Source organism: Sebastes umbrosus, chromosome 2 (assembly GCF_015220745.1).
Source record: "Sebastes umbrosus isolate fSebUmb1 chromosome 2, fSebUmb1.pri, whole genome shotgun sequence".
In the NCBI taxonomy this organism is placed as follows: Eukaryota; Metazoa; Chordata; class Actinopteri; order Perciformes; family Sebastidae; genus Sebastes; species Sebastes umbrosus.
Window position 1 is genome coordinate 1,731,112 of NC_051270.1, and position 26,662 is coordinate 1,757,773.

General features: G+C 39.4%; 4 protein-coding genes across 8 annotated transcripts; 2 read left to right on the forward strand and 2 right to left on the reverse strand.

The window, feature by feature from the left end:
- The first annotated feature begins 1,123 nt into the window (after positions 1-1,123).
- Positions 1,124-5,746, forward strand: LOC119482292 (G2/mitotic-specific cyclin-B2-like). The gene is made up of 8 exons (XM_037759769.1): positions 1,124-1,249; positions 1,379-1,492; positions 3,018-3,308; positions 3,390-3,548; positions 3,628-3,864; positions 4,401-4,541; positions 4,631-4,741; positions 4,818-5,746. Exons 1-8 carry the CDS (start codon positions 1,223-1,225, stop codon positions 4,926-4,928), a joined length of 1,191 nt encoding a protein of 396 aa, XP_037615697.1. The 5' UTR covers positions 1,124-1,222; the 3' UTR covers positions 4,929-5,746.
- A 14-nt stretch (positions 5,747-5,760) lies between these two features.
- On the reverse strand, positions 5,761-10,529 carry crybgx (crystallin beta gamma X). Its single transcript, XM_037759770.1, has 6 exons — positions 10,424-10,529; positions 9,968-10,016; positions 8,993-9,114; positions 7,676-7,811; positions 6,935-7,074; positions 5,761-6,014 (listed from the first exon to the last, which is right to left on the reverse strand). The coding sequence occupies exons 1-6, from the start codon at positions 10,465-10,467 to the stop codon at positions 5,882-5,884; spliced, it is 624 nt and encodes a 207-aa protein (XP_037615698.1). The 5' UTR covers positions 10,468-10,529; the 3' UTR covers positions 5,761-5,881.
- A 2,309-nt stretch (positions 10,530-12,838) lies between these two features.
- On the reverse strand, positions 12,839-13,779 carry LOC119500219 (lymphocyte antigen 6B-like). Its single transcript, XM_037789848.1, has 3 exons — positions 13,656-13,779; positions 13,267-13,377; positions 12,839-13,136 (listed from the first exon to the last, which is right to left on the reverse strand). Exons 1-3 carry the CDS (start codon positions 13,699-13,701, stop codon positions 12,988-12,990), a joined length of 306 nt encoding a protein of 101 aa, XP_037645776.1. The 5' UTR covers positions 13,702-13,779; the 3' UTR covers positions 12,839-12,987.
- A 36-nt stretch (positions 13,780-13,815) lies between these two features.
- Positions 13,816-25,457, forward strand: lctla (lactase-like a). Of its 5 annotated transcripts, XM_037789836.1 has the most exons (15): positions 16,966-17,088; positions 17,608-17,773; positions 17,857-18,017; positions 19,426-19,513; positions 19,652-19,761; positions 19,844-19,972; positions 20,064-20,159; positions 20,829-20,883; positions 21,018-21,179; positions 21,294-21,568; positions 22,727-22,853; positions 22,961-23,160; positions 23,235-23,298; positions 23,427-23,503; positions 24,925-25,457. In XM_037789836.1, exons 2-14 carry the CDS (start codon positions 17,644-17,646, stop codon positions 23,501-23,503), a joined length of 1,674 nt encoding a protein of 557 aa, XP_037645764.1. In that variant the 5' UTR covers positions 16,966-17,088; positions 17,608-17,643; the 3' UTR covers positions 24,925-25,457. The 5 variants fall into 5 exon arrangements, with proteins under 5 accessions (XP_037645757.1, XP_037645764.1, XP_037645730.1 ...); XM_037789829.1 differs by lacking the exons at positions 16,966-17,088; positions 23,427-23,503 and adding an exon at positions 13,816-13,933; XM_037789802.1 differs by lacking the exon at positions 23,427-23,503.
- Positions 25,458-26,662: the final 1,205 nt, after the last annotated feature.

The following is a 26,662-nucleotide window of genomic DNA, read 5'->3' on the forward strand; positions in this document are numbered from 1 at the left end:
GCAAAACCCCCTATTTAGGTTTTCCAAGTTTTATTATTGTGACTTTTTGAGACTTGATAATAAGGGGGTGCTTTTTTAACATTCTTTGTGTGTTTTTCAGTTGTAACAAAAAAGGTAATTCAGTCATTTTTGGTACCGTATGCAGCACAGAAGTGATGTTTTCCTCGTTTCAGATCAGCAAGGAAGCTCATCTGTCAGTCCTGATGGACCCAGAAGACACAGAAACAACCTTCCTCTGTAATGTCAAAACTACAGCAGGAGTTAGTGGTTATAAACTTACTGAGCCTATTTAAAGCCACAATGAGCTCCAACACCTCGAAGGTTATAAGGCACTGGCCTCTCACTGGACAATAAAAACAGGAATTAATTAGACAAATCAAATTGATTCGGTATTTCATTAATTTAAAATTTTAAATAAAAAGGATTCTTAGAAGAATATACAATACAATAATATTAATAAGTAAATATGGAAATTTATATATAAAAGTTTATGCTGTAAACCTTTATTTATAATAATTTAACTACATTATTATATATTATTATTAATATTATTATTATTATTATTATTATTAGTATTATTAGTATTATTATTATTATATTAACAATATCATTATTATTATTAATATTGTCCTAACAATAATATATATGTTATAAGGCACTGGCCTCTCATTGGACAGTAATAACAGAAATTAATAAGAGAAATCAAATTGATTTGGTATTTCATTAATTTAAAGTTTTAAATAAAAAGGATTCTTAGAAGAATATACAATACAATAATATAAATATGGAAATATGGAAAAAGATGTATATATATATATATATATATATATATATATATATATATATATATATATATATATATGCTGTAAACTTTTATTTATAATAATTTAACTACATTATTATTATTATTATTATTATTGTTATATTTACAATATCATTATTATTATTATTAATATTTTCCTAACATTAATAATAAAAAGAATAATACTGTGTTATTATTATTCGACCTCTGACCTCATCGGCTGTCAGCCAATCATGAGCGTCCTCCCAGAGCAGTAACCAATCAGATTGCAGGGGTCTGTATTTGAAAGCTGCTCGTCTCCTCGTTGTTTACCTGCAGAAGTCAGAACTCCTCCTCGGTGTTACCGGATCAAACCTGCTGCTGAAGATAAACCACCTCGCTGTTTCTTTAAGGCTCAGTTTGACCTCGTTGCTGTTCAACATGTGGTCTGTTGAAGTTCGTGCTGTGGTGAGTTAACTGAAGTCATGTCTGTGTTACTGCTGCTAGCTTCGATAGCTTCTGCTCCCTGCTGGGCTTTCTGTGACTCTGAACACCAGACTCTATTCCTGAGTTGTGTTTCCTCTCCTGTGCTCTCAGCTGCCAGAGAACCAGGTGAAGATGAAGATGAAGATGAGTAAAAGCTCAGCAGGTCAGAGGAGAGCTGCTCTCGGAGAGATCACCAACTTTCCTGCAGCAGCAGTCAACTCAAAGGTAACATGATGAAGATGATGATGATGATGATGATGATGAACACAAAGGTAACATGATGAAGATGATGATGATGAGGAACACAAAGGTAACATGATGATGATGATGATGATGATGAACTCAAAGGTAACATGATGATGATGATGATGATGAACTCAAAGGTAACATGATGAAGATGATGATGAGGAACTCAAAGGTAACATGATGAAGATGATGATGATGATGATGATGATGAACACAAAGGTAACATGATGATGATGATGATGATGAACTCAAAGGTAACATGATGAAGATGATGATGATGATGATGATGATGAACACAAAGGTAACATGATGAAGATGATGATGATGAGGAACACAAAGGTAACATGATGATGATGATGATGAACTCAAAGGTAACATGATGAAGATGATGATGATGATGAACTCAAAGGTAACATGATGAAGATGATGATGATGATGATGATGAACTCAAAGGTAACATGATGAAGATGATGATGATGATGAGGAACTCAAAGGTAACATGATGAAGATGATGATGATGATGATGATGAACTCAAAGGTAACATGATGAAGATGATGATGAAGATGAGGATGAACACAAAGGTAACATGATGAAGATGATGATGATGATGAGGAACTCAAAGGTAACATGATGAAGATGATGATGATGATGATGATGAACTCAAAGGTAACATGATGAAGATGATGATGATGATGATGATGAGGAACTCAAAGGTAACATGATGATGATGATGATGATGATGATGATGAACACAAAGGTAACATGATGAAGATGATGATGATGATGAGGAACTCAAAGGTAACATGATGAAGATGATGATGATGATGATGATGAACTCAAAGGTAACATGATGAAGATGATGATGAAGATGAGGATGAACACAAAGGTAACATGATGAAGATGATGATGATGATGATGATGAACTCAAAGGTAACATGATGAAGATGAGGATGATGATGATGATGATGATGATGAACTCAAAGGTAACATGATGAAGATGATGATGATGATGATGATGAACTCAAAGGTAACATGATGAAGATGATGATGATGATGATGATGAACTCAAAGGTAACATGATGAAGATGAGGATGATGATGATGATGATGAGGAACACAAAGGTAACATGATGATGATGATGATGAGGAACACAAAGGTAACATGATGATGATGATGAGGAACACAAAGGTAACATGATGATGAGGATGATATTAATGGTTCAATAACTCTCCATGTTGTCTTACACCTCCTTTATCTGTAGTATGAGTTGTTTCACCTGTAATCAGATAATAACCACAAACACACCTGGACACAGGTGGACACTAGCTGTCAGTGCTACATATTGCTCCTTTAAGTAACCTAGTTTGTTTTCTCCAACTTGACTTCAAAAAGTAAAAAAACAGTTAAACATGTTTCATTTCTTCAGATCTAACCTGCCTTACAGCCCCTAACTCTTAATGAGTACCCATTTCTGAATAAAACTGTATTGACTTGTTTCCTCAGAGGACGGGACCAACCAAAGCATCAGCCAAACCATCTGGTGCCCAGAAAGCTAAACCTGTCCTGAAAGTGCAGGAGGTGCAGCCGGTAGTCCAGGTCCCGGCTCCTGCAGATCCTCTCCCTCCAGTTCCAGAGGAGTCTGCTGACGTGTCCATGAAGGAGGAGAAGGAACTGTGCCATGCTTTCTCTGAGGTGCTGCTCACCGTGCAGGACGTCGACGAGCAGGACTCTGACCTGCCGCAGCTCTGCTCCGACTACGTCAAAGATATCTATAATTATCTCCACGACCTGGAGGTAACGTATCCCCTCCAGCAGCCAGACTCTCTGCTCTCACCCTGCATCGTGTTGTTGTTACATCACCGTCTGTCTCCACAGGTGCAGCAGGCCGTACGAGCCAACTACATGCAGGGTTATGAAATCACTGAACGCATGCGAGCTCTTCTGGTGGACTGGCTGGTCCAGGTCCACTCCAGGTTCCAGCTGCTGCAGGAGACTCTGTACCTCACGGTCGCCGTCCTGGATCGTTTTCTCCAGGTAACAACCGTCTAAACGCTCTTTTCTCTTTGTGTTTCTGTGAGCTGTGTAACAACGTTTCCCCCGCTGTGTGCTGCAGGTCCAGCCGGTCTCTCGCAGGAAGCTGCAGCTGGTCGGTGTGACGGCCATGCTGGTGGCCTGTAAATACGAGGAGATGTACGCTCCAGAGGTCGGAGACTTTGCCTACATCACAGACGACGCCTTCACAAAGGCTCAGATTCTGGAGATGGAGCAGCTGGTTCTGAGGACCCTCAACTTCGAGCTCGGACGTCCTCTTCCGTTACACTTCCTCAGACGGGCCTCCAAGGTGGCCAGTGTGAGTATTTGCATGAGTTAATGTTGAGTTGCATTGATCAGTGATGTGCTGAGGTGGGGCTACAAGTCTGCTCATCAGTTCACTGTTTTCAGTTTGACCTGGTTGCATAAAGAGCTGCAGGTTTTCTTCCCTTATATGTAAAACTGATCAGCCAACAAAATGCACCTACATTTCCATATGTAGACTTCAGCTGCTGTGAACAGACTGTGAGTTCCTCTGCACTATTTGGCTGTTTGTTAAATACCAACGGAGCAAGAGCAGCAAGGTTTGAGTGGAAAAAATTGTTTTTATGACCAAAATAATGAAATGATTTTTTGTTTACAGCTGAGAAACGCCTCGCTGTTGGTTTAAATAATCCATTCTCGGGGAGACATGCTTGCTGGTTTTATAAGCTTTCATCAATTGAATGAAGAAAATTGCATCCTTATTTGCCAGGTCTGGACAGATTGTGTATTAAGATGTGTTTGAATGCCGTGCTTTGACGGAAAAGGACTTCAAGTGTCCACCAGCATTCTCAATGGATGTTTGTGTCTCAGTCTGATGTAGAGCGACACACGCTGGCCAAGTACCTGATGGAGTTGACCCTCCTGGACTACGACATGGTGCACTACCGGCCCTCTGAGATCGCTGCTGCGTCGCTGTGTCTCTCCCAGCTGCTGCTGGACGAGCTGCCGTGGGTGAGTCTGATGGAATCAACTAAAGAAACATCCGGTTCAATGAGTCCTTTTCCTCTTTGCTGCTCTTTAACTGGTCTGTCTGGTCCCAGTCTCCCACACAGCAGCACTACTCCACTTACGACGCGGCCCACCTGAAGCCGATCATGCAGCATGTTGCCAAAAACGTTGTGATGGTGAACGACGGGAAGACAAAATTCCAGGTGAGTTGAAGGACAGAAAGCACGATAACTTCTGATTTAGTGTTCTATGAAACTAAATAATGTTGTTCTTCTGCAGGCCGTCAGGAACAAGTACTCGAGCAGCAAGCTGATGAAGATCAGCCTCCTTCCTCAGCTGAAGTCGTCCACCATCAAGACCATGGCGGCTGCTCTGCTCAGCCATCCTTGAGGAGAACTTTATATTTTATCAGTGAACATTTCACCTGCACTTTATTTCAGATTGATCTCAACCCGTGGAGAACTTCACTAAAATGTTTTTATAATCTTTGATCCACGCTTTGTGGTTTACGATTTAGCTTTTACTTTTAATCGGTGCTGTTTTACCAAAACTCTGTGGTACGCCAGATTTTCCTCCAGTGCACCTTGAACTGCACGATGTCAATCAAGCCTGAGTTGAGAAGTTGCACTGCTTCCAATCAGAAGTTGTTTGCAACCAACTTCCTTTATGTGAAGGTGTGGACTTTGTTTGTTTGTTTTGTACTTACTAACCGGTTTATTTCAGCTTCAGTCTACCTCATGGGAGAAGCAAGATGCTTTTCTTTAAACATTTGGCAACAAATGTAATCAGCTTTAGTTGCATCTTTTGTACTCGATCATGCATTTTAATGTGTTCATATATGGTGCATAATTCATGGGTCTTGGACTTTGTTGGATGTACAGGTATCTGCTTTGTTCATGAATGTTTTAGATAACTTTGCTTGTAATTTAGCACCTCGTTGTTTCATAGTGCCGAGCATTCTGCAGCCGAACGTTGTAGTTGGGATCTGGATTTGGTTGCACCAGTTGTTCGTAAATTTATCACGTTTGTATTTAGGAACTACTAATCTCTATGTAATAACTGGTTTGTGTTGTGTGCAACCCTGTTCCATGTGAATCACCTAATATTTATATTATAACTGTTTTGAACTTTGAAAAGGTGCAACCAGTTCCAAAATGTTGAACATTTAACTGACCGAAAGACTCAAAATTAAAAATCAAAACTCTAAATGACAGTATGCTTCTTTTTTTTTTTTTAACAGTTTATTACTAAAATAGGTTTTGTAATGTGTAAAGCTGACAGGTTTGGTTTCTTGAGTTTGACGTTGGGAGAAGTCCTCTGTAGATCAGAGGTGGTGGTGTTGTTTAGGTGAAGCGGACTCTGCGCATGGAGCCGACGGTGCTGTTCTGGCTGCCCCAGTCAGAGAAGTTGTTGTAATCCTTCTTCTCCAGGATGTAATGAGGTCCTCTGTAGTTCGGCTCCTGATACACCGCCCACCTGCACACACACAACACGTCAGTGTATAAACTGTTCATTGATTTTAAAGACATGGAAACGTAAAGTATGAAAGGCTGCAGTTATTTTATCCCAAACATTTGGTATAACAATTACAGAGCAATATAGAAAAATGGTTACTTTGCTCTTGATTTGTTGACTGATCTGTGTAGTCTTTAGACTTTGAATCAAGCCAGACTTAAAGGAAGAGTTGGGATATTTCTCAGTGTGGTTGTATGAGCTACTTCTCCATAGTCGGTGTATTACCTACAGTAGATGGAGTTTGGAGAAACAGACAGGAGTTCCAGCACGGGAGCAAAGTAATGAACTGCTGTGGACGGATTTTAGACACCTAAAAATATCAGTTTAAGTGTACACTATATTTAGAATATTAATAATACTAACACAATAACCGATCGAGGCAGATGTAGACCAACAACTCCTGTGCTCTGCGAGGAAAAATTACTGTTTTTTTTGTCAATGGAGTCTGGTGGCTTTGAAGAGAGCATAGATAACGGCTTCAGTTCCCCGTCAGAAAGGGCTGTCTGACAGCAAAGTAAAGCGGTGAGAATATTCTAAGTATAGTGTACACTTAAACTGATATTTTTAGGTGTCTAAAATCCATCCACAGCAGTACATTGCTTTGCTCCCGTGCTGGTACTCCTGTCTGTTTCTCCAGACTCCATCTACTGCAAGTAGCTCATACAACCACACTGAGAAACACCCAAACTATCCCTTTAAGTCCCAGAAATGAGGACTTCAGATTGGACTTAAGTCCCAGAAACTTGACTCAAAACATTTAAGTAGAGCTGCAACTGGTCAAAAGAAAATTAACTATTGAATAATCATTTAACAAAAATGCCATTTCCCCTTGGATCAGTTGATTGAAGAGTGAAAGAGACCAGGCAGGATGTTGCACTTACGCTCCTCCGAGCACACGGATGGAGGCGACTCTGTTGAGGCTGTAGCGGCTCATCAGGTTGGGGATGTCGTCCTGGATCTCCATCTTCTTACCAGAGTAGCCAGCTCGCTCAAACAGCTGAGCCTTGCCAGGATTAGTGTCCTGGAAATATACAGGAAAAAAAACACCAGTGAGTGTGTGTTGGTGGGTGACTGTGTTTCTGGAGAAGTTGACCCTGGGTTTTAATTATTCCTCTGGAGTCTAAAATCATTGTGCATTTAGTTTCATCTCTTATACATGGACTTTTTTCCATCTATGTATTTTATTATTCCCCTCAGAAGTGCAGGGAATACATTTCCCTTAGTATTTATTTTGTAAATGTATCATACTTTTACAATAACCTAATCTTGCAACTATTCAGAAATTAAAAATGTATTTATTTATATGTCACTTTTCTAGCATGTACTGCAGGTACCCAACACATATTGTATTGATACCACACACGTACTAAATAACAACACTGTAATTTGTGGGTTTTAATCTAAAACCTTAAGTTTATGTGTAAAATCTGTAAATGTCTTTCCTGTAACGTGTCAGATTCAACCTTTATCTCTACCTGATTTGTAGGTTTAAAGTGTATTTTTATATGCTTTGATGAATTCATGAGAGAAATAGCTGTTAGTGATGCAGCAGCTGTGACCTCAGAGGGTTAAACAAGAACTACAGTGTGCACACATTGCATGTACTCAGCTTCACGTCTCACCTGTTTGACAGCACGGACGGAGGACACGTGGTCCACCTGAGCACACCACTTGTCGTAGCAGTTGTACTCTCCGCGGTCGGACATGTCCCACAGGTACTGACGGCCTCGGAAGTTCTCATGCTCGTAACCGACCCATCTTTAACAGAACCGAGGAGGAGGAGAGAGTCAAACAGAGATGCACACACACACAAAACAATTAGGATTTCCAGTAAGAACTGATTTGATCAGAGAGATTTTGTTGATCTGAATTAAATATAAACTTATTTTCATTAAGTTTGTTGGACAGAATTAAATTATGTTTCAAAACTTGTATTTTTCTCAATTATAAAATGATAAATGTCTAAAATATGAGTCCAAACCCAGAGCTGGTTTCATGAGCTGTAGTGGAAACGTGTCAGCTCAGTGACTTTATGTTAGTGTGAACCAGGTCTTAACTACAAGTTGAAATAAAGTCACTGAAATGGGGTTGAAACAGTAGTTATATTTATCCTAGACATTTAAAAAGACTTGTAAACTCAGATTTAGTGTGGTTATTTCAGTTTAGGTCTTTTTAAGACTTTTTTTTTTGTCTTTCTCAATTCCAGCAAAGCAGTCATTGGTAATGAAAATCTTTAGTCTCAGGTTCCTTCAACAATGCTCATAAAATCTGTCTATATATAAAAGAGGAAATCACACAAGTAAATGCAAAAGCAAAAAGATAATCTAAAGCATAAAATAGTGCAGTCAAAATAAATATAATGTAAAAATATAAATGTGTATATTTAGTTGATGACAGTGGGTGAAAGTGTGTATTTTTTCCTTATTAAGTGTAATTTTGTGACGTGTGTTTTCTATGCAGTGATTCCTTTAATCCAACATTATTTTGTCTTTCAGGAGACGATAAGAAACAACCTTGAACTTTGAGAGTTAGAGCAGTTTTAACTTTGATATCTGGACAGTTTCACCTGCAGATTACCAAACTAAATGCTGAGGTTTGGATTCATTTTCTTGGACAGACTAGAATCATCTGTCCACCAAAGTTGATGGAATTTAGTATAGATTTAATTCTGCTCAAAGACAGATGAAGAAAACCTCCTTGATGGATGTAATAATGGAGCATATTTATAGACTCCTATCTGAACCGCTGGGTTTTAGGTGTATTTACTATATTTACTTTTACACATTTGAAAAAAGTGTGATGAAAAAACAGTATTTGTACTGAAGTCCACTGAAAGGTCAAAGGTCACTGTGAACAACATCTCCTCTCCTGTCCTCTCGTGGACCCCAGTGTGTGCCGCAGTGACCCGTCGTGTGCTTCAGGTGGCGGTGTAGACTTACGCTCCGCTCTCCACCTGCACAGAGTTGCATCTTTCGGGGAAGTTCTTGTCACTGATCCTGGAGCAGTCGGAGCTCAGGTCCAGTCGCCTGCCGGCGAAGTTCCTCTGCTCGAAGAGGGTCACCTGAGGACACACAGATATACCACAGGAGAAAATATATTACTATACAGAGTCGGCTGGGATGCAAACATCAACACAGCATTTTATAAATATTACATTATTTTTTTAAAACTAGTATTAGTTTGACAATTTGGGGGATTTTAAGTGGGAACGTATTGTTTATTTTTCTGTCGTTTACTTGGTTGGTTCAAACTGCCATTTTCAGAGAAACTGTGTGACAACTCCAGTAACACTCAGAGGGTCTTTCCTTCCACTTGTTGAACATTTTGATGCCAATACCTACAGTAAACACTGTTGTATTTGATAATTCTGACATCTTTGAGTCATTTTTAAATGACAAAAATGACCTGAAGACAGTTTGGAAAGTTAGTAACTTATGCCACAGCTCCCAACGATGTAACTTAAACTATGTTGTTCACAGTAACCTGATTTTACAGGGAGTTACGTGCAGTAAATATTGATTTGTGAACATCAGCCGAGAGCAGTGAGTTCCTGGAAAAACCCGGGCTGGTCGTCAAGAAATAATTACGGTCACATAACGACACTGTGTGAATAGATCAAACAACCCAGATAATACAACTTAATTAGTGAACTTAAGAAGTGCTGGTAGGTTTTAACTTTGGACAGAGCCAGGCTGGCTTGTTTCCAGTCTTTATGCCAAGCTACGTAGCTTTAAATTAAGTAACTTTTACCAAGAAGTCCCCACAGGAAAGAAGTATTATATTATAAACGCAAACATGTGAACAAGGACATTAATATATACTCATGATTCAGTACCATAGAGCAGACACAAAACAAGTAAAGTTTCAAAACAACACGCTGATTTAACAAAGTAAGTGATAAAGATTGGACTCACCCTCCCGCTGGAGCCGTAGAAGGCACGTTGGAGCACAGACCCCAGCTTGCTGTAGATATAGAAGCATTTTTAATGAATAATTACAGCCCAAACACACCACTCCATGATTCAAACAGCTGGTGGAACAATCACAGAGAAGCAAATGATGGTGTGTTGAGATGAAACTGAGTTATTACTTGTGTCATTTTGGTGAAGAAACATCGTAGTGTTACAGATTATAATTGACTTAGAAGTATTATCATGCCGTCACTAAACTGTTCAGCATGTGTGTGCGTGTCTCCTGCAATGATCACAAAATCAGGTGATTTTGGGAAACTTTTGGTCGAACAGGGAGCAGAGCACGAGAACCAGCAGGAGGTGGTGTGGTGGAGCCACGGGCCCCACTCCGCCACCTCGACACCGCTCTGACCGGGGGGTTTCTGGCTCTGTGGGTTTCACACGGCGCTCTCTACGTACCTGGTTTGTTGGGCTAATCCTGAGACCTTAGTAAAGATGTTCATGTCAGCTCTGCGACGCAACAAGAAAGGCCCTTAAATACAGCAAGGTGAGGTGAGCCGACAGGTACTAGAAGGCTCAGAGGGCTTCGGCAACAGTTGCCGGGGCCCATGGACGCCATTGATATGCTAAACACAAAACAGAGAGGTTAGCACACACACTCACACACACACACACACACATCAGCTGCAACATACAAACACACACAAATAGATGTGTGCATGCAGATATACAAACACAACAAGCAGAGAGTTTCTGTACTCACACACACACACACACACATACACACACACACACACACACAAACACACACACACACACACACACACACACACACACACACTAACATGTAAATGTGAGAGTGCAGTGCCAACAGTTTTGGCTTTGAACAATTCAGCGTTTTACACAACAATGGTGTGTAAACAATGCACCGTATGATAATGGTTGTATTCATGCTTTGTGCGCAGCCGGCTCCACACACTGAGGTCATGACCCTGAGAGAGGAGGGGCGGCGGGGCGGCACTGACAGAACCTCTTCGAACCTGAATGTACAGATTAGACTTTACCATCCTGACGGCTCCACTGCTGACATTATTTACATGTCTGACATGTTGTTTAATTAAATATTCTTTGAGAGTCAATTTAAGGGCTTTACAAGTAGGAACAACTTAATGGGAGCAAAAGGGAGAGCTATAGAGGATGAATTCCTCTTCCAGGGTGGTAATTCCATTAGGACTATCAAAGTTAAGGCCAGAGTGAAGATACTGGCATCATATGAAACTACAAAACCTAATGAATCCATCGGTACCAACCATGTCATACTAGCTCGTTGCGAAGGAGGTTAAATAACGCTCCAAACTTAACACTAAATTTAAGTGAAGAAAAACTGTCATGTCCATTTTCAAAGGGGTCTCTTGACCTCTGACCTCCAGATCAGTGAATGTAAATGGGTTCTATGGGTACCCACGAGTCTCCCCTTTACAGACATGCCCACTTTATGATAATCACATGCAGTTTGGGGCAAGTCGTAGTCAAGTCAGCAATATTAGATGAGCTACTTCCAGGGTCCTGGCCTTTTGTCACAGCAGATATTTTGACTTGTCATAGTAGGAAAAGGCTCTGTTCTATTCAAGTGTTCCAGTGAAAGTGACCGTGAGCGAAGCATGAAACGATATCAGGACCCTGAAATCAAAGCAGCTAAATGGATTTCAGCGGATCCTTAATTTCATTATTTACACTTGTGACAACTTTGTTAAAATGGCTTCTGTGAAAAAGGCCTATTGTGGCTCACTGCGATGGAACTGAGCCCTCATTAACCAAATTAGTTTCACTTCCTTTTCCTGCTGTCATCAGTCAAACTGCCTGCTGTGAAAAAGGTCTGTGGTGACTGAAGTGTATAGTGGTCCTATTTCTTCATTTGTATTTATTTTATGAGCTGGAGTAAAAGTTATATGCTTCCATCACCACAACTGGATCACAACAAAAACAAATCTGTTTCAGCAAATCAAAAGAAATGCTTTGATTCCTGTTAGTCCATGAGCCACACCCCCACAATGTGTCCGTCATGCCACTTTGGAGGGACCATGTCTCATAGTCATTTTTTTAAAGGTCTATATCCCTAGTGTTGGAAAACGCATGATAGCATTGCAGTAATGGTAGCTTTCTATGTGCTATCACTCCTTTTTTCATCCCTCCATCATTAAAAGTTGTCCATCTTTTTACGCCATTTTTCACATAGATCCAGTATAAAAGAGGGAAACCAACACACAATATCATGAAGTCATATATCGTTGTAAAGCTTAGACTATAATCTATCCTTCAGTCACATTGTCATGACACTGAGGTCAAGAGAATTTGACCTTTGACCTCTAATGCTGCAATGGGGCAAATTCTGAATGCAACTCCAAATGCCCTTATAACTAACTCCATATTGATCGATTGTGCCCATGGATAGTTCCAGCATAAAGAGCACAAAAAGAGCTTTAAATTGATATATTATATGACTAACAACATTTCTTATCAGAATAAACGTAACTTTGTGCAGTTTGTATCTGATATGATGTTCAGAACCTTGCATTGGATTCTGTTATTGGGGCTGTTTGTAAATGGTTTTCATTTTCTACATTTTATTTGTGTCTGAAGGGAGAACGTTTGTTGACCTTTGAATGTTTCACAACTTGCATCAAAGCAGGAAATCTTAAGGTCTGCTGATCTCCTTCATTAATCCTCAGGATCAACAACTAACCATGTCATTTATTGATTTGCTCATCATATTTTATGTCCTGTTTTGTCACTAATTAAAGCTTCATAACAAAGCTATTGTTTTGCTGTAAACAGTCATGTGAAATGCAGAACTTAAAGAAGTCAACAATTCAGTGATCGATCAAATTGTGTTTTTTTATTACAAATATTGACCTGCAGTCATTCACAGATTTTACACATCAACATTTTGTTTATTCTCCCAGAGTTACAAATTGGGTAATTAAAGGAGACCGATATAGTGAAGCTGTAGCTGCTGCAGAGCCTCAGAGGAAGATTGTGATGATGGCTGAGGACACCAGCAGGAGGAGGACACTGGAACCAGTGGGTACGGCGCTGTTGCACAAGTCTGTGCTACAGCACTTTATGGTGTCACGACACAAATTACTGTTCATGCAGGTCTTGGTGATGACACCTGCAAGACATGAAGAAAAAAAACCTCAGTCTCAACTACAATAAAAGCCACCAGGCGTTTAGTACAGCGATATCTCAACTCAGATTGACAGATTTGAAATGTTTATATGAGACGTGGAAGAACAACTCACCGTTCAGATCAGCGGTGGCACAACGGTCAATGGGTGCAAGGGGTATGTTCGGACAAGTTACCTTGTCTGTGCAGGTTGCCCCTGTACATTGGTAGCATCTCAATGCACATGCTGTAGAGAAAGACAGCATGGTGTCACACATGAATATTTCAATGCTCATTGTTTTACACATATTTTTACCCCCCAAAAAACGTTCAAATAAACTGCGAAATATGAATTTCCTCAAAAAAAAACAAAAAACAGAAAGGATTACGCAACACATCCAGGTGTTGTGTAATCCTTTCTGTTTGAAAGATCTGAACTGATCTGTGAATAAAAATAGTTCCATCATTTTCATTATTATATTATAAGCCAAGTCACATGAATAGCTCATGATAAGCTGTTCTTACCTGCAGACAGAGTCATAAGCAGGATCAGAGCTCCATAAAACTGCATCGTGAACGGATGGAAAATGACACCTGTGTGAGAGGAGAACTTGAGAGAGAAGATGTTGACTCTGATCAAAACTTTCTTTTATAGTCTGGTCCAACCCCTCAGTCTCTTGTGGCAGTTTCATCAGGAAGTGAGCACCTTATCACAGAGAAAAAGCTTTACAAGTAGATAGACGAAAGTGATATAAAATCCCCTTTAGTAGCAGATCAAATCTCTTTTGGCTGAAACAAATCAGGTAAATATTGCAGTATAGTTCACTTCAAAGTATTCCACTGATTGATGCAGCGACACAACTGACATTTCACATTTATTTTGCAGCCTGTGAACAAACTATAAAACACAAGTGAAGTTATTTTAGTCCATCTAGTTCAGTTTCTCTAAATCAGTCAGGAAGCAGTGGTGCATGGTCTCAAGATTTCACTCATGTAAAAGTAAAAAGAGTATTATCAGCAAAATGTACTTAAAGTATTAAATTAACAGTAGTTTTTGTGCAGAATGATCCCCTTTCAGAGAGCTCTATGTGGAAGTGAATTATCTCTGTTGCCATCAGAGCGTCGTTATGTTTTTACCTGGTTGTAGTTGTCATTCAAAATGAGCTCCATAGGTTTCTTTTTTAGCATTATATATACATATTTATTTATAGATTTTATTCCACATTTTAGCTCTTGGTGTGTTTGTTGGCCTGTGTTTCTCTGTGTACTTCTGCTCTTGACTAATTGCTCCTTAGTAGGATTAATTTTGAATTTGAATGTTATTATAAGTATACAGTATATACAGCGGGTAAAATAAGTATTGAACACGTGGAGTAAAGTAAGTATTGAACACGTCACCATTTTTCTCAGGACAATATATTTCCAAAGGTGCTATTGACATGACATTTTCACCAGATGTTGGTAACAACCCAAGTAATCTATACATACAAAGAAACCAAAACAAATAAGTTCAGAAATTAAGTTATGTGTCATAATGTGAAATGACGCAGGGAAAAAGTATTGAACACATGAAGAAAGGGAGGTGCAAAAAGGCATGGCAAGCCAAGACAACAGCTGAAATCTATCAGTAATTAAAAAGCAATCCGGCCCCTTGTCAGTGCTAATATCAGCTGGTTCAGGCCCAACTGATGGCCTGTAAAAAGGTGTCTCATTACCAAGGTGTCACACAAGAAACATCTCATGATGGGTAAAAGCAACGAGCTCTCTCAATAGTCCATGAGCCAGGGGGTTGGTCGTGCCACTTTGGAGGGACCATGTCATGACATGATAGTGTGATTTGCTTCATACAACATCACTGAATTCACCTGAACAGTTTATGATATTGTGAATGGTATCATTGTAAACATTGGCCATCCAAACATAGGGATAGACATCACCTTTTCTGTGTTATCATGTTTAGCACAGGAGATATGATGCAGAATACATAATTTGGTTACGGTCATTTTGGTTGCAATGGCTCCATGTCTCAAAATGTTTAGGGCTCCAAACTGTTCAAGTGTACCAAGTTTCATGCCTTTATAAAAAAGTGAACTTCATTTTCACATATCACCTGGAATATAACCCACTGCCACTGAGTCAGGGCCTCATCAGTTGGAACATGTTTATATTGACGATGAGGTAAGAGTGAGAAAACATAAAATAATGGATAGAGAATTAATTTCTTAGTACAGTTTTTTGAGTTTTTGTATTATTTTGTGTTTCTGCTGCTAAGAAAGCCATTTACAAACCCCAATAACAGAATCCAATGCAAGGTTCTGAACATTCTATCAGATACAAACTGCACAAAGTTACGTTTATTCTGATAAGAAATGTTGTTAGTCATATAATATATCAATTTAAAGCTCTTTTTGTGCTCTTTATGCTGGAACTATCCATGGGCACAATCGATCAATATGGAGTTAGTTATAAGGGCATTTGGAGTTGCATTCAGAATTTGCCCCATTGCAGCATTAGAGGTCAAAGGTCAAATTCTCTTGACCTCAGTGTCATGACAATGTGACTGAAGGATAGATTATAGTCTAAGCTTTACAACGATATATGACTTCATGATATTGTGTGTTGGTTTCCCTCTTTTATACTGGATCTATGTGAAAAATGGCGTAAAAAGATGGAAAGGTTTTAATGATGGAGGGATGAAAAAAGGAGTGATAGCACATAGAAAGCTACCATTACTGCAATGCTATCATGCGTTTTCCAACACTAGGGATATAGACCTTTAAAAAAATGACTATGAGACATGGTCCCTCCAAAGTGGCATGACGGACACATTGTGGGGGTGTGGCTCATGGACTAACAGGAATCAAAGCATTTCTTTTGATTTGCTGAAACAGATTTGTTTTTGTTGTGATCCAGTTGTGGTGATGGAAGCATATAACTTTTACTCCAGCTCATAAAATAAATACAAATGAAGAAATAGGACCACTATACACTTCAGTCACCACAGACCTTTTCCACAGCAGGCAGTTTGACTGATGACAGCAGGAAAAGGAAGTGAAATTAATTTGGTTAATGAGGGCTCAGTTCCATCGCAGTGAGCCACAATAAGCCTTTTTCACAGAAGCCATTTTAACAAAGTTGTCACAAGTGTAAATAATGAAATTAAGGATCCGCTGAAATCCATTTAGCTGCTTTGATTTCAGGGTCCTGATATCGTTTCATGCTTCGCTCACGGTCACTTTCACTGGAACACTTGAATAGAACAGAGCCTTTTCCTACTATGACAAGTCAAAATATCTGCTGTGACAAAAGGCCAGGACCCTGGAAGTAGCTCATCTAAGTTGTTTTGAATGTCATCAATTACACCTGTGTTTTCTGTGCATGACATACCAAAATGTCTTCTGTTAAAAAGCTCTATTTATGGTGTATCTGTTGTATCAGGTAGTGGACAGTTTCATATATACACTCTGACTGATGCACTCGTTTCCAGAGTGGTTTGTCATTTTGATTTGACTTTTACTGTTTGCATTACACATACTGTCAGTGCATCTTCAGTGGTGATATATATACAGTATATATCTGTTCTGTTTTACAGCTACAACACAGTATAACGCTCATAGATCAAGCTACACATGGATCAGGCTCACTGACATTAACTTTGCTTACAGTGTCTTTTTCTAAAAGATCTGTTTGCCCCAGCAGATTTACTGTCACACTTCACTGACTCCAAATGGAGTGGTATTCAGAGTGTGTGTGTGTGCGTGTGTGTGGAGGTGGGGGGGGGTCGTTGTATGTGTGCTGATGAATAGCAGAAAATGTCACTGGATGCTTCACTCTGTTTTGTTTTTGTAACATTGGCTCTGAACCTGACGGGGACACTGGGGGAGCTCTAACTAGGTCCAGAAGCTTGGGGACGTTTCTTGCATTTTGGAGCAGTTTCCAGCGGAGACAAATGCAGCAGGTCAGACATCTATATGTGGTTCTGGGGGCTGAGACAGAGAGGCTGCAGGCAAAGGGACGGATGTAGACAGGCTTTGGCAGGACGACTCTCAGGCAACTTTTCACCCACTTTTATCTTCTAATCTTTGGTCATCTTTTCGCGCCGCTGGAGATTTACAACAGCTTGACATGTCTCTCATCCTGACTGTGCTGGACAAGCTGGCGTACTTTCTGTCTCTGATAGCGTTTTGTGTCAGTGTGTCTTATAGCTGGCTGAAATGAGACTAGATTCTTCCTTTAAATCCACGAGCTCTGATAATGACTGGGTGTTTTTTCAGTAGATATTTAACAAATGATGCTGAGGTTTTGGGGGTTTGAGGTAGGATGCTTTTAACCTGCGGACACCTGACGCCTTTGTGTGAGTTTTACTTACTCTGTCCTCAACGTATCTTGCTCAGGGTAGACTAACAGGAGATGTAGCTGTTTGGATGCCTACATATAAGCCATGATGTGTGAAATCAGTGTGATTATTGTCCTGCAGGTGTAACTGACGACAGTGATCTCTTTGCCAAAGACCATGATGCTGCAGCGGTGCATCCTGAGGTCGTACCATGTCCTCGCCCTGGTGCTGTGTGTGTCAGCCAGGGAGGACTTTGACTGGACGAAGAACGAGAGGACGTCCTTCTACTACGGCACCTTCCCAACTGGTACGATTGAACATCAAATAATAGTCATGTACACAAAGTCAAACATGGCAATAATCTGCAAAGCATGGACATCTCCTGTGCAGGTTTCTCGTGGGGAGCCGGCAGCTCTGCCTATCAGACTGAAGGAGCTTGGAACATAGATGGAAAAGGAGTGAGCATCTGGGACGCATTCGCCCACAAACAGGGGAAAATATTCTCAAATGACACAGGAGACACGTCGTGTGAGGGCTACTACAAATTCAAGGTGTGATACAGAAGAAAATGTAGTACCTCTAATAGCAGATAATTGCTGATAAAGAAATGTATGTTATGCACCAAGATATTGTACATTAAGTTGACTAAGTCAAATTAAGTTTTAAGTGTTTATTGGACTCCTAAACATTTATTTATTCCAAAAAGTAACTTTTGTGTCACACAGTATATTCTGTATTATCTTGTTTCAGTGCTTCATTGAAGCTTCATGATGTTTCAGTCCAGTTGCAGAGCAGTCAGTGAAATTGTCAAGAAAAATAAAACGTATTGATTCGTGCACATAGACACAAATTTAAAAAAAATTTCGTGATGGTCAGCACGAAATCATTCGTATGTTATCCACGTAATTGCAAGTCAAAGTTGATTTATTTGTCACGTAACTTCCGTACTTAAGTTACGGTACTTCAGGAGTTATTTTAACCCAAATCGCTATCTTTTCCTAAACCTAACTAAGTAGTTTTGTTGCCTAACCCTAACCAAGTCAATCTTTTCCTAAACCTAACTAAGTAGCTTTGTTGCCTAACCCTAACCAAGTCAATCTTTTCCTAAACCTAACTAAGTAGTTTTGTTGCCTAAACCTAACCAAGTCAATCTTTTCCTAAACCTAACTAAGTAATTTTTGTCATTTAACTTCCATTATTCCATACTTACAGCACTTCAGGAGTTATTTTAACCCAAACCACAATCTTTTCCTAAACCTAACTAGGTAGTTTTGTTGCCTAACCCTAACCAAGTCAATCTTTTCCTAAACCTAACTAGGTAGTTTGTTGCCTAAACTTAACCAAGTCTATCTTTTTCTAAACCTTACTTAGTAGTTTGTTGCCTAAACCTAACCAAGTCAATCTTTTCCCAAAACTAACTAAGTTGTTTTATTTTGAAAAGACTGGAGTGGAAATTGACACGTGTGAAAATACGTTGTTGAAAGTCGTGCTGAGCGTCACGATAAAAAAAGAGAAATTTGTGTCTAAGTACACGAATCAAATAGATTACATTTCCTGACTATTTCACAAACTGCCGTGAGACTGAGTTGGATGGTTACAGAGTGAAACATTCAAATCCAAGACCCATGTTTTTTATGGCTGCACTGTTCAATCAAATGGAAATATTGTACATGTCTTGTGCATCATTTTAGATACTTTTATCCATATTTGCAAACTTTGGGGTCTCCACTAGAGTTTAAAAGGTACGACATTTTGGGAAATACACTTGGTCTCTTTCTCACTGAGGATTAGATGAGAAGACTGATACCACTCTCTGCCTCCAGAGTGGTATCAAACTTCTCATCTGACTCTTTGCAAGAAAGCAAATAAAAATATTTCTCAAAATGTTGAACTACTTCTTAAAATTAATTAATTAATGAAATGAATTCCTTAAAATGTCTCCGGCTGTTTGTTTTTAAGGACGACGTGACCTTGATGAAGGACATGAAGCTGAATCATTATCGTTTCTCCATCTCCTGGCCGAGGATTTTACCAAGCGGACTGAAAAGTAACCACATGCCTCACCTATTATATATATTATATTTTGGACTGTTGGTGGGTCACCTTGGGCTCATTAGACGCAACCCTAATTATAATGATGTCATGATGGTGAATATTGATATTAATTTACTAGCAACTCTTTCAGGTGAACACATCAACGAGAAAGGAATCAAGTATTACGATGACCTGATCAACATGCTGCTGGACAATAAGATCACACCCATTGTTACTCTGTACCACTGGGATTTACCGCAGGTGAGCTCTGAACTCAATAAACCTTAAGTATTTACAGATTAGGAGCTGCAGCATGGATACTAATGATGATTTGACTCCCCAGATGTTACAGGAGAAGTATGGCGGCTGGCAGAACGTCACCATGGTCAACTACTTCAACGACTTTGCCAACTTGTGCTTTGAAAGATTTGGAAACAAAGTGAAGTACTGGATCACTTTCAACAACCCGTGGGTACGTCAGGGTGAAGGGAAACGGTGCGTTCACTGTCTTTTGAACCGATGTGATGTGTTTAACTCAGAGAGTGTCGTCTTGTGTTTTTCAGTCCATCGCTGTGGAGGGATATGAAACAGGGGAACATGCTCCCGGACTGAAGCTGAAGGGAACCGGAGCTTACAAAGCCGCCCACCACATCATCAAGGTCAGACTCAGGAGGTGATGGTTTCTGTCCAGTTCGGTGTGGTTCTGTTTGTGCCGAGGCTGGATTACAAACCCAGCATGTCCATTGGTGTTGGTAATATGATGATATGATTAGTAGAGTGGCCTTTCACCATGGCTTTGTCCAGCAACACAAGCAATCAGTTATGTAAAATAAGTATGTTTGTAACGTAACTTCGTGGGTGGCGTTAGTTAAGTACGCAAGTTACGTAACAAAAGTAGCCTAAGGTAAAATAAGTCAACGTTGACTCAGTTTCACACGGGACACAAACAGCGGTCTCCTGAGTGAAAGTCCTGTGTTTGTTTGACCCACCCAAACACTCCGACCTCCTCCCTACGAGGACTTTGCCACTCTTTATACAACGTCACCTGACTTCCTGCAGCCCTACACGTCCTGTCACATGATAACCTGGGTAACATGAAAATTACGGTGCATTTATTTTTGTAGGTATAAGTACGAACAGTGAATGAGCCTGACGGGGTTCATACATGATGCACATAACGCCTAAGATGCAAACTGACAAAGCTATGGTGGAACCTGATTTAGTAAATCTGTAGTTTTAAACTAGTTAGTACTCCTTGAGATTTTATTAAAGACTTTCAGAGTTCAACAGACATCAAAGTGACACATGCCTTTCTGTCTTTGAAACAGGCACATGCTAAAGTTTGGCACACGTATGACATGCAGTGGCGAAGCAGACAAAAAGGTAAAAAGGAAAACTTTTTATTTCGGTATTTTTTTTGTGAATAAAGTCAAAGATAATACATTTTCCGCCATGCTGGATAATAAAGTTGCTGTGTGTGTGTGTGTGTGTGTGTGTGTGTGTGTGTGTGTGTCCAGGCCTGGTTGGGATCTCGCTGACGGCTGACTGGGGGGAACCAGTGGACATCACCAACCAGAGGGACATCGAAGCAGCAGAGAGGTACATCCAGTTCTACATGGGATGGTTCGCTACCCCCATCTTCAATGGAGACTACCCCCAGGTTATGAAAGATTACATCGGTACGTCCCCGTCAAACGCAACTTTTTATATGATACTTTAAAAATGTAAGACTGTCATTTGGCATTATATGACTGCTGATGTGTTAGTTATCATTATTGAACTTTGACCTTTAGGCAGGAAGAGCGGCCAGCAGGGCCTGGGAGCTTCACGGCTGCCCGTCTTCTCGCCTCAGGAGAAGAGTTACATCAAAGGAACCTGTGACTTCCTGGGCCTCGGACATTTCACCACCCGCTACATCACCCTGAAGAATTACCCATCGGGCCTCGGAGATAGCTTCTTCGCGGATCGTGACCTCGCTGAGCTGGTTGACCCACGATGGCCTGACCCGGGCTCTGAATGGCTCTACTCTGTTCCCTGGGGCTTCCGACGCTTGTTGAACTTTGTCAAGGTACGCAACACGAATCTGAATAACATCCAGATATCCAGCTGTGTAAGATCTATTAAATACAACATGCTCAAATTACAATAATAATGGCATATAAGTGATGCAAGCTGGCCTCTCACAGCCATCTAAAGACAACTGATATAAATAGCTTAGAGCCAAATAAAACAAGGGCTTAAAGACTTTTTAAAAAAAAAATCAATGGATGGCTTTGAAAGTACTGGAAGTTTACCTTAAGGAAACAAAACAAACTTAATAGCTTAAAAGTTAGATGAGAAGATCGATACCACTCTCAAGTCTGTACGTTAAGTATGGGGCCAGAGTCAGGAGGTGATTAGCTTAGCTTAGCATAAAGACTGGAAGCAGGGGGAAACAGCTAGCGTGGCTCTGTCGAAAGTTAAAAAATACACCACTAAACATTTAGAGCTGCCCCATCTTAGTCGATTAATCAACTAATCGGCCGTTTTGGTCTGAGTTGAATAAGATTTCTTTAGTTGATTAGTCATTTTTTATGCTTTTTCATGACTTATTCTTAAGAAACTTATGAGCACATCTCTGGTAAACACAAGATTTAAAGTGGATCTGTCGATTAAATCAACTAATCGATTAATCAACAAAACGTTGTGAGTGATGGTCCACTAAGAATTTCTATGGTCAAGGACAGCCCTACTGACAACACCTCTAAAGCTCAATAATTAAGTTATATTCTTTTTTTTAAATCACCAACAAATGTAAAAATGACAATTTGTGGTTTTACATTGAGTTTTTGTAATTATTTATTGACCAACAACATTTATCCATCCGCCCAGCACTTCTGTGCATGCGTATGATTAAACGTTGAAGAGAGCGAGGCTAGCTGTTTCCCTCTGCTTCCAGTCTTTATGCTAAGCTAAGCTAATTGCCCACTAGCTCTGTAGTTAATTAATGCACAGACACGAGAGTACAGTATCCATCTTCTCATCTAACTCTAGGCAAGAAATTAAGTTTAAAAAGTAAAAAGAAACCTATTGAAGAAAAGCCACACAAATACAAGTGATAGCTTGTGTCACGCCATTACAGAAATAAGGGTTACGAAACATGAAATTGAAGTAAATACAAGTACATAATGATATGATATATCAGTATGTATTCCATCCTGAATGTGATACGCTGTCTCTCCATCAGACTCAGTATGGAAACCCGATGATCTACGTGACAGAAAACGGCGTGTCAGAGAAAATGATCTGCACCGACCTCTGTGACGACTGGAGGATGCAGTACTTCAAAGATTACATCAATGAAATGCTCAAAGGTGAAACAACAACTCTGACTCTTACACTTTACTGTCTGGTTCATATTTATACGAGTAACAAAGTGTCCCTGAGATAAAACTAAATGTATTATTTGTTTGTTTCCCAGCGATGAAGGACGGGGTGAATGTGAAGGGTTACACCGCCTGGTCTCTCCTGGACAACTTTGAGTGGGATGAAGGATACTCCGAGAGGTTCGGACTCTACTACGTCGACTTCAGGAACAAAAATAAACCACGCTACCCGAAGGCCTCTGTCCAGTTCTATAAACGCATCATCAGCTCCAATGGCTTCCCCAATCAGAGAGAGGTAAACTCTTAACTACACTCTAAATGTTCCCTCTGGAGCAGAACATGTTGTTTAACTGAGTCTGATGTTTACAGGTGGAGAGTTGGAAGAGGAAAGCCGTAGAGACCTGCTCCTCCAGTAACCAGCTCCTGGCTGCAGGTTAGTACTATAAAGCATTATAACGTGTAGGCTGTGATGAAGCTAGGTGGGGCCAAACAAAGGAAAATTCTGTCTCCAGCTTGTTATTCCGCTATCTAACAGGGTTTTTCTTTGTTTCGCCCCTCCAGCTAGAAGACAGTCCCTGCAGGGAAATCAGGAACATGCAGGAATGCAAAAGGCTTGGCCAGTGCATGATGAAGTTTAGGTACAACAGTTGTTTCTGAGTGAGATCATTTCTTTATGCAATCCTACTTTATACTTCTACTCTGCTTCATTTCAGAGGCAAATACTCTGTGTTTTACTCCACTACATTTCACCGACAGCTGTAGTTACTCTTCAGATTAAGATTTTCCATCAAAACACAAAATGATTAGCTAAACTGCAACACTAAAATGCCAATCTCTAAAATATATTTCAAATGGTTTATGAATTATAATTAATCGGGCTGTTCTCATACACTGTTCGTAGCTATACCTAGGAAAATGAATGCACTGTAATTTCACAATTCATGTGTAATTCATGTAATCGTAAACCAGGAAATTAAATAGCGGCAAACGCCGCATAGGGAGGAAATCAGGTGGATGTGTGAGTCATAAAATATCAGACTTTTACCCAGGACACCAGCGTTTGTGTCCCATGTGAAACCGAAAGTCAACATTGATTTATTTGTCACGAAAGTTACGTACTTAAGTAACGCCACTTCCGCTGTTATTTTAAGCCAAAACATGATCTTTTCCTAAACCTAACTAAGTAGTTTTGTTGCCTAAACCTAAGGAAGTTGTTTCCTGTGAAGACAGAAGTTTATTTTGAAAAGACTGTATGCATGTAACAAGTGGAAATTGACACGTGTTGCTGGACATTTGTAGGAAAACCAACGAAAAAGGAGGAATCACGTTTTCGTTAGATATTATACGAACCGTTGTATGAGGATACGTTGAACTAACAGCTTTATCATTAAGGTCCATTAACAATTCTTGAACTTGGAAATATGAGTTTGACAAAAAAAGTCCCACTTACTTGTTTTTCTGAAGCTTTCGGGCACATCTCATGACCTTCCTCAGCAGATGGAGTCTGCTCAGTTCTCATGGAGATGGTTTAGTTGTTGTCATGTGATCTGTGTTGAATATCATCAATATATTGCAAAGAGTACTGATAACAACTAACCATGACAACATGACAAGACCATGAGATGTGGCTGAAAGCAATAAGAAGTTTTTGCCAAACAACAAACTCAAAACTGGCTTGTTTTGGAGTTAGCAAGGCTGATGTACTAACTGGGCAACTGACGCAAAACAGGAGGCTGACTGTGTTTCAACTGGTTTGTGCAACTTTAATTTGTTTGGTAGTTTGCACCACTGAAGCTCAACATCAACTGACGCCTTTACTCCATCATTGCATCCTAACTGGATATTGTCAGTCTTAATGAGCCTACCTAGTTAAATAAAGGAACATGAAAATAAACGGCCTCGGGGTGGGTCCTGATCTCGAGGCCGAAGGGTTAAACCGGGTCCCTGTGTTGAGTTCTAGCTTTTAAGACTTTTGTAATTTCAGTTTGGTGCATGTTGCATATTCCAAAATGAATGTGTTTAATCAAATTTACTTACATTTCCATGTAATGTGTTTCAGATCCGCTGATAGGCCACATGGAGATGGTGACAGAGATCGTGGTTCCCTGTGTGTGCACGCTCTGCATCCTCCTCAGTGCAGTCTTCCTCATGTTCCTAATGCGTGGACGCAACTGAGGGCACACACACACACACACACACATGAATCTGAGAGTGACTTCAAAGCTGTAAAACTTTATCCTGTCGAGAGCATTTTGTTGATTTAACTGTCCTGCTGTTCTGTTTTGAATAAACACTTTTTTTCCAGGTTGTCACTATAGAGTCAAATCAGCCGGTACCTGTCACAGCTCTGGAAGAATTAATTCAAGCTTGGTATATTACTATTATTATTAATATTTAATTATTTTTTAACAAACTGGCCTTGTGTGGTTTTTGACGTAGCTCAGGTTTTGTAGGCTACTCAAACTAACTGCAGAGAGGAGATGGTTTATTGTCAACAAGTTTGTAAAATTAAGAAATAAGAGTGATGGAAAATAAAGTGTTGTACTCTCTGTGGATCATGAACTTCAATTAAATCAATTTTTAAGACTTAAATGTTGCTGGTTATTGAACGAATTGTTCAAAATAAATCACAAAAACACATTTTCCTTATCTTTTACGATAAGATAGAGTCATATCTTTTAAATTAAAAGCCTTTAAACTGGATGCAAATAATGAGAGAGAGAAACCAACATACTGAAAATGGGGAGGTGTTGAGTACACAGTGTGTGTTTATAGTTTATTGTAGTGAATCTTTTTGGAATCTATTTTTGATGACTGAATCACACTGACACAAACACACAATACACCTCAACTACTACGGAACTTATGTGGTGTTATGCAGGGTCGTAGCAATGAGCTCATGAGTCCAATAACCCCAACCACCCTAACACATTTTTGAGTTGCCACCAAAAACATCTGTATATTAGTATTTCTTCTTATTTTTTTCTTTATAATATAATATTATATCATATTATATTATATGATATTATATTATATTATATTAATAATTAAATTATGTTTTCTGTAAATTATATATCCTTACATAATGATTTAAATGTAGTTTTAAAGCCCTCTCCACAATGCCAGGACAGATTTCTGGTTGAAAAATACTAAATCACATACTTTTGTAATTTTATTTGGTTTCCAAACTGCAAAATTGCAGAATTAGCCTTAAAATTCACCATATGTGATTTATGTGCAATTGAAGAATGTAAAATGCTAAATCCCTGAGATGGCCCTGGTCTTATTATGATTTTTGTCCTAGTTTGAATGCTATATTTGCCCTGTAGAAACCCTGTAAAAAAGCCATCAGCACAGATAGTTGTGTACAGATGGGTTTAATCACCACCACCTTACAAGATGTGTTTGATCTTTAGGTGGTATAACCTGTGTGATCTTTTTTTCGGACATTTTTCAGATCTTTCTTTCGGACATTTTTTTAGATCTTTTTTTTAGAATTTTTTGTCCGACATTTTTCAGATATTTTTTTTCAGACTTTTTTTCTAACATTTTATCAGATATTTTTTTTGGACATTTTTAAGATCGTTTTTTTCAGACTTTTTTTTCTGACATTTTTCAGATATTTTTTTGGACATTTTTAAGATCGTTTTTTTCAGACTTTTTTCGGACATTTTTCAGATCGTTTTTTTCAGACATTTGTTAAGATCTTTTTTCAGACTTTTTTTGTCTGACATTTTTCAGATTTTTTTTTTCGGACATTTTTTTAAATATTTTTTTCAGACTTTTTTTCGGACATT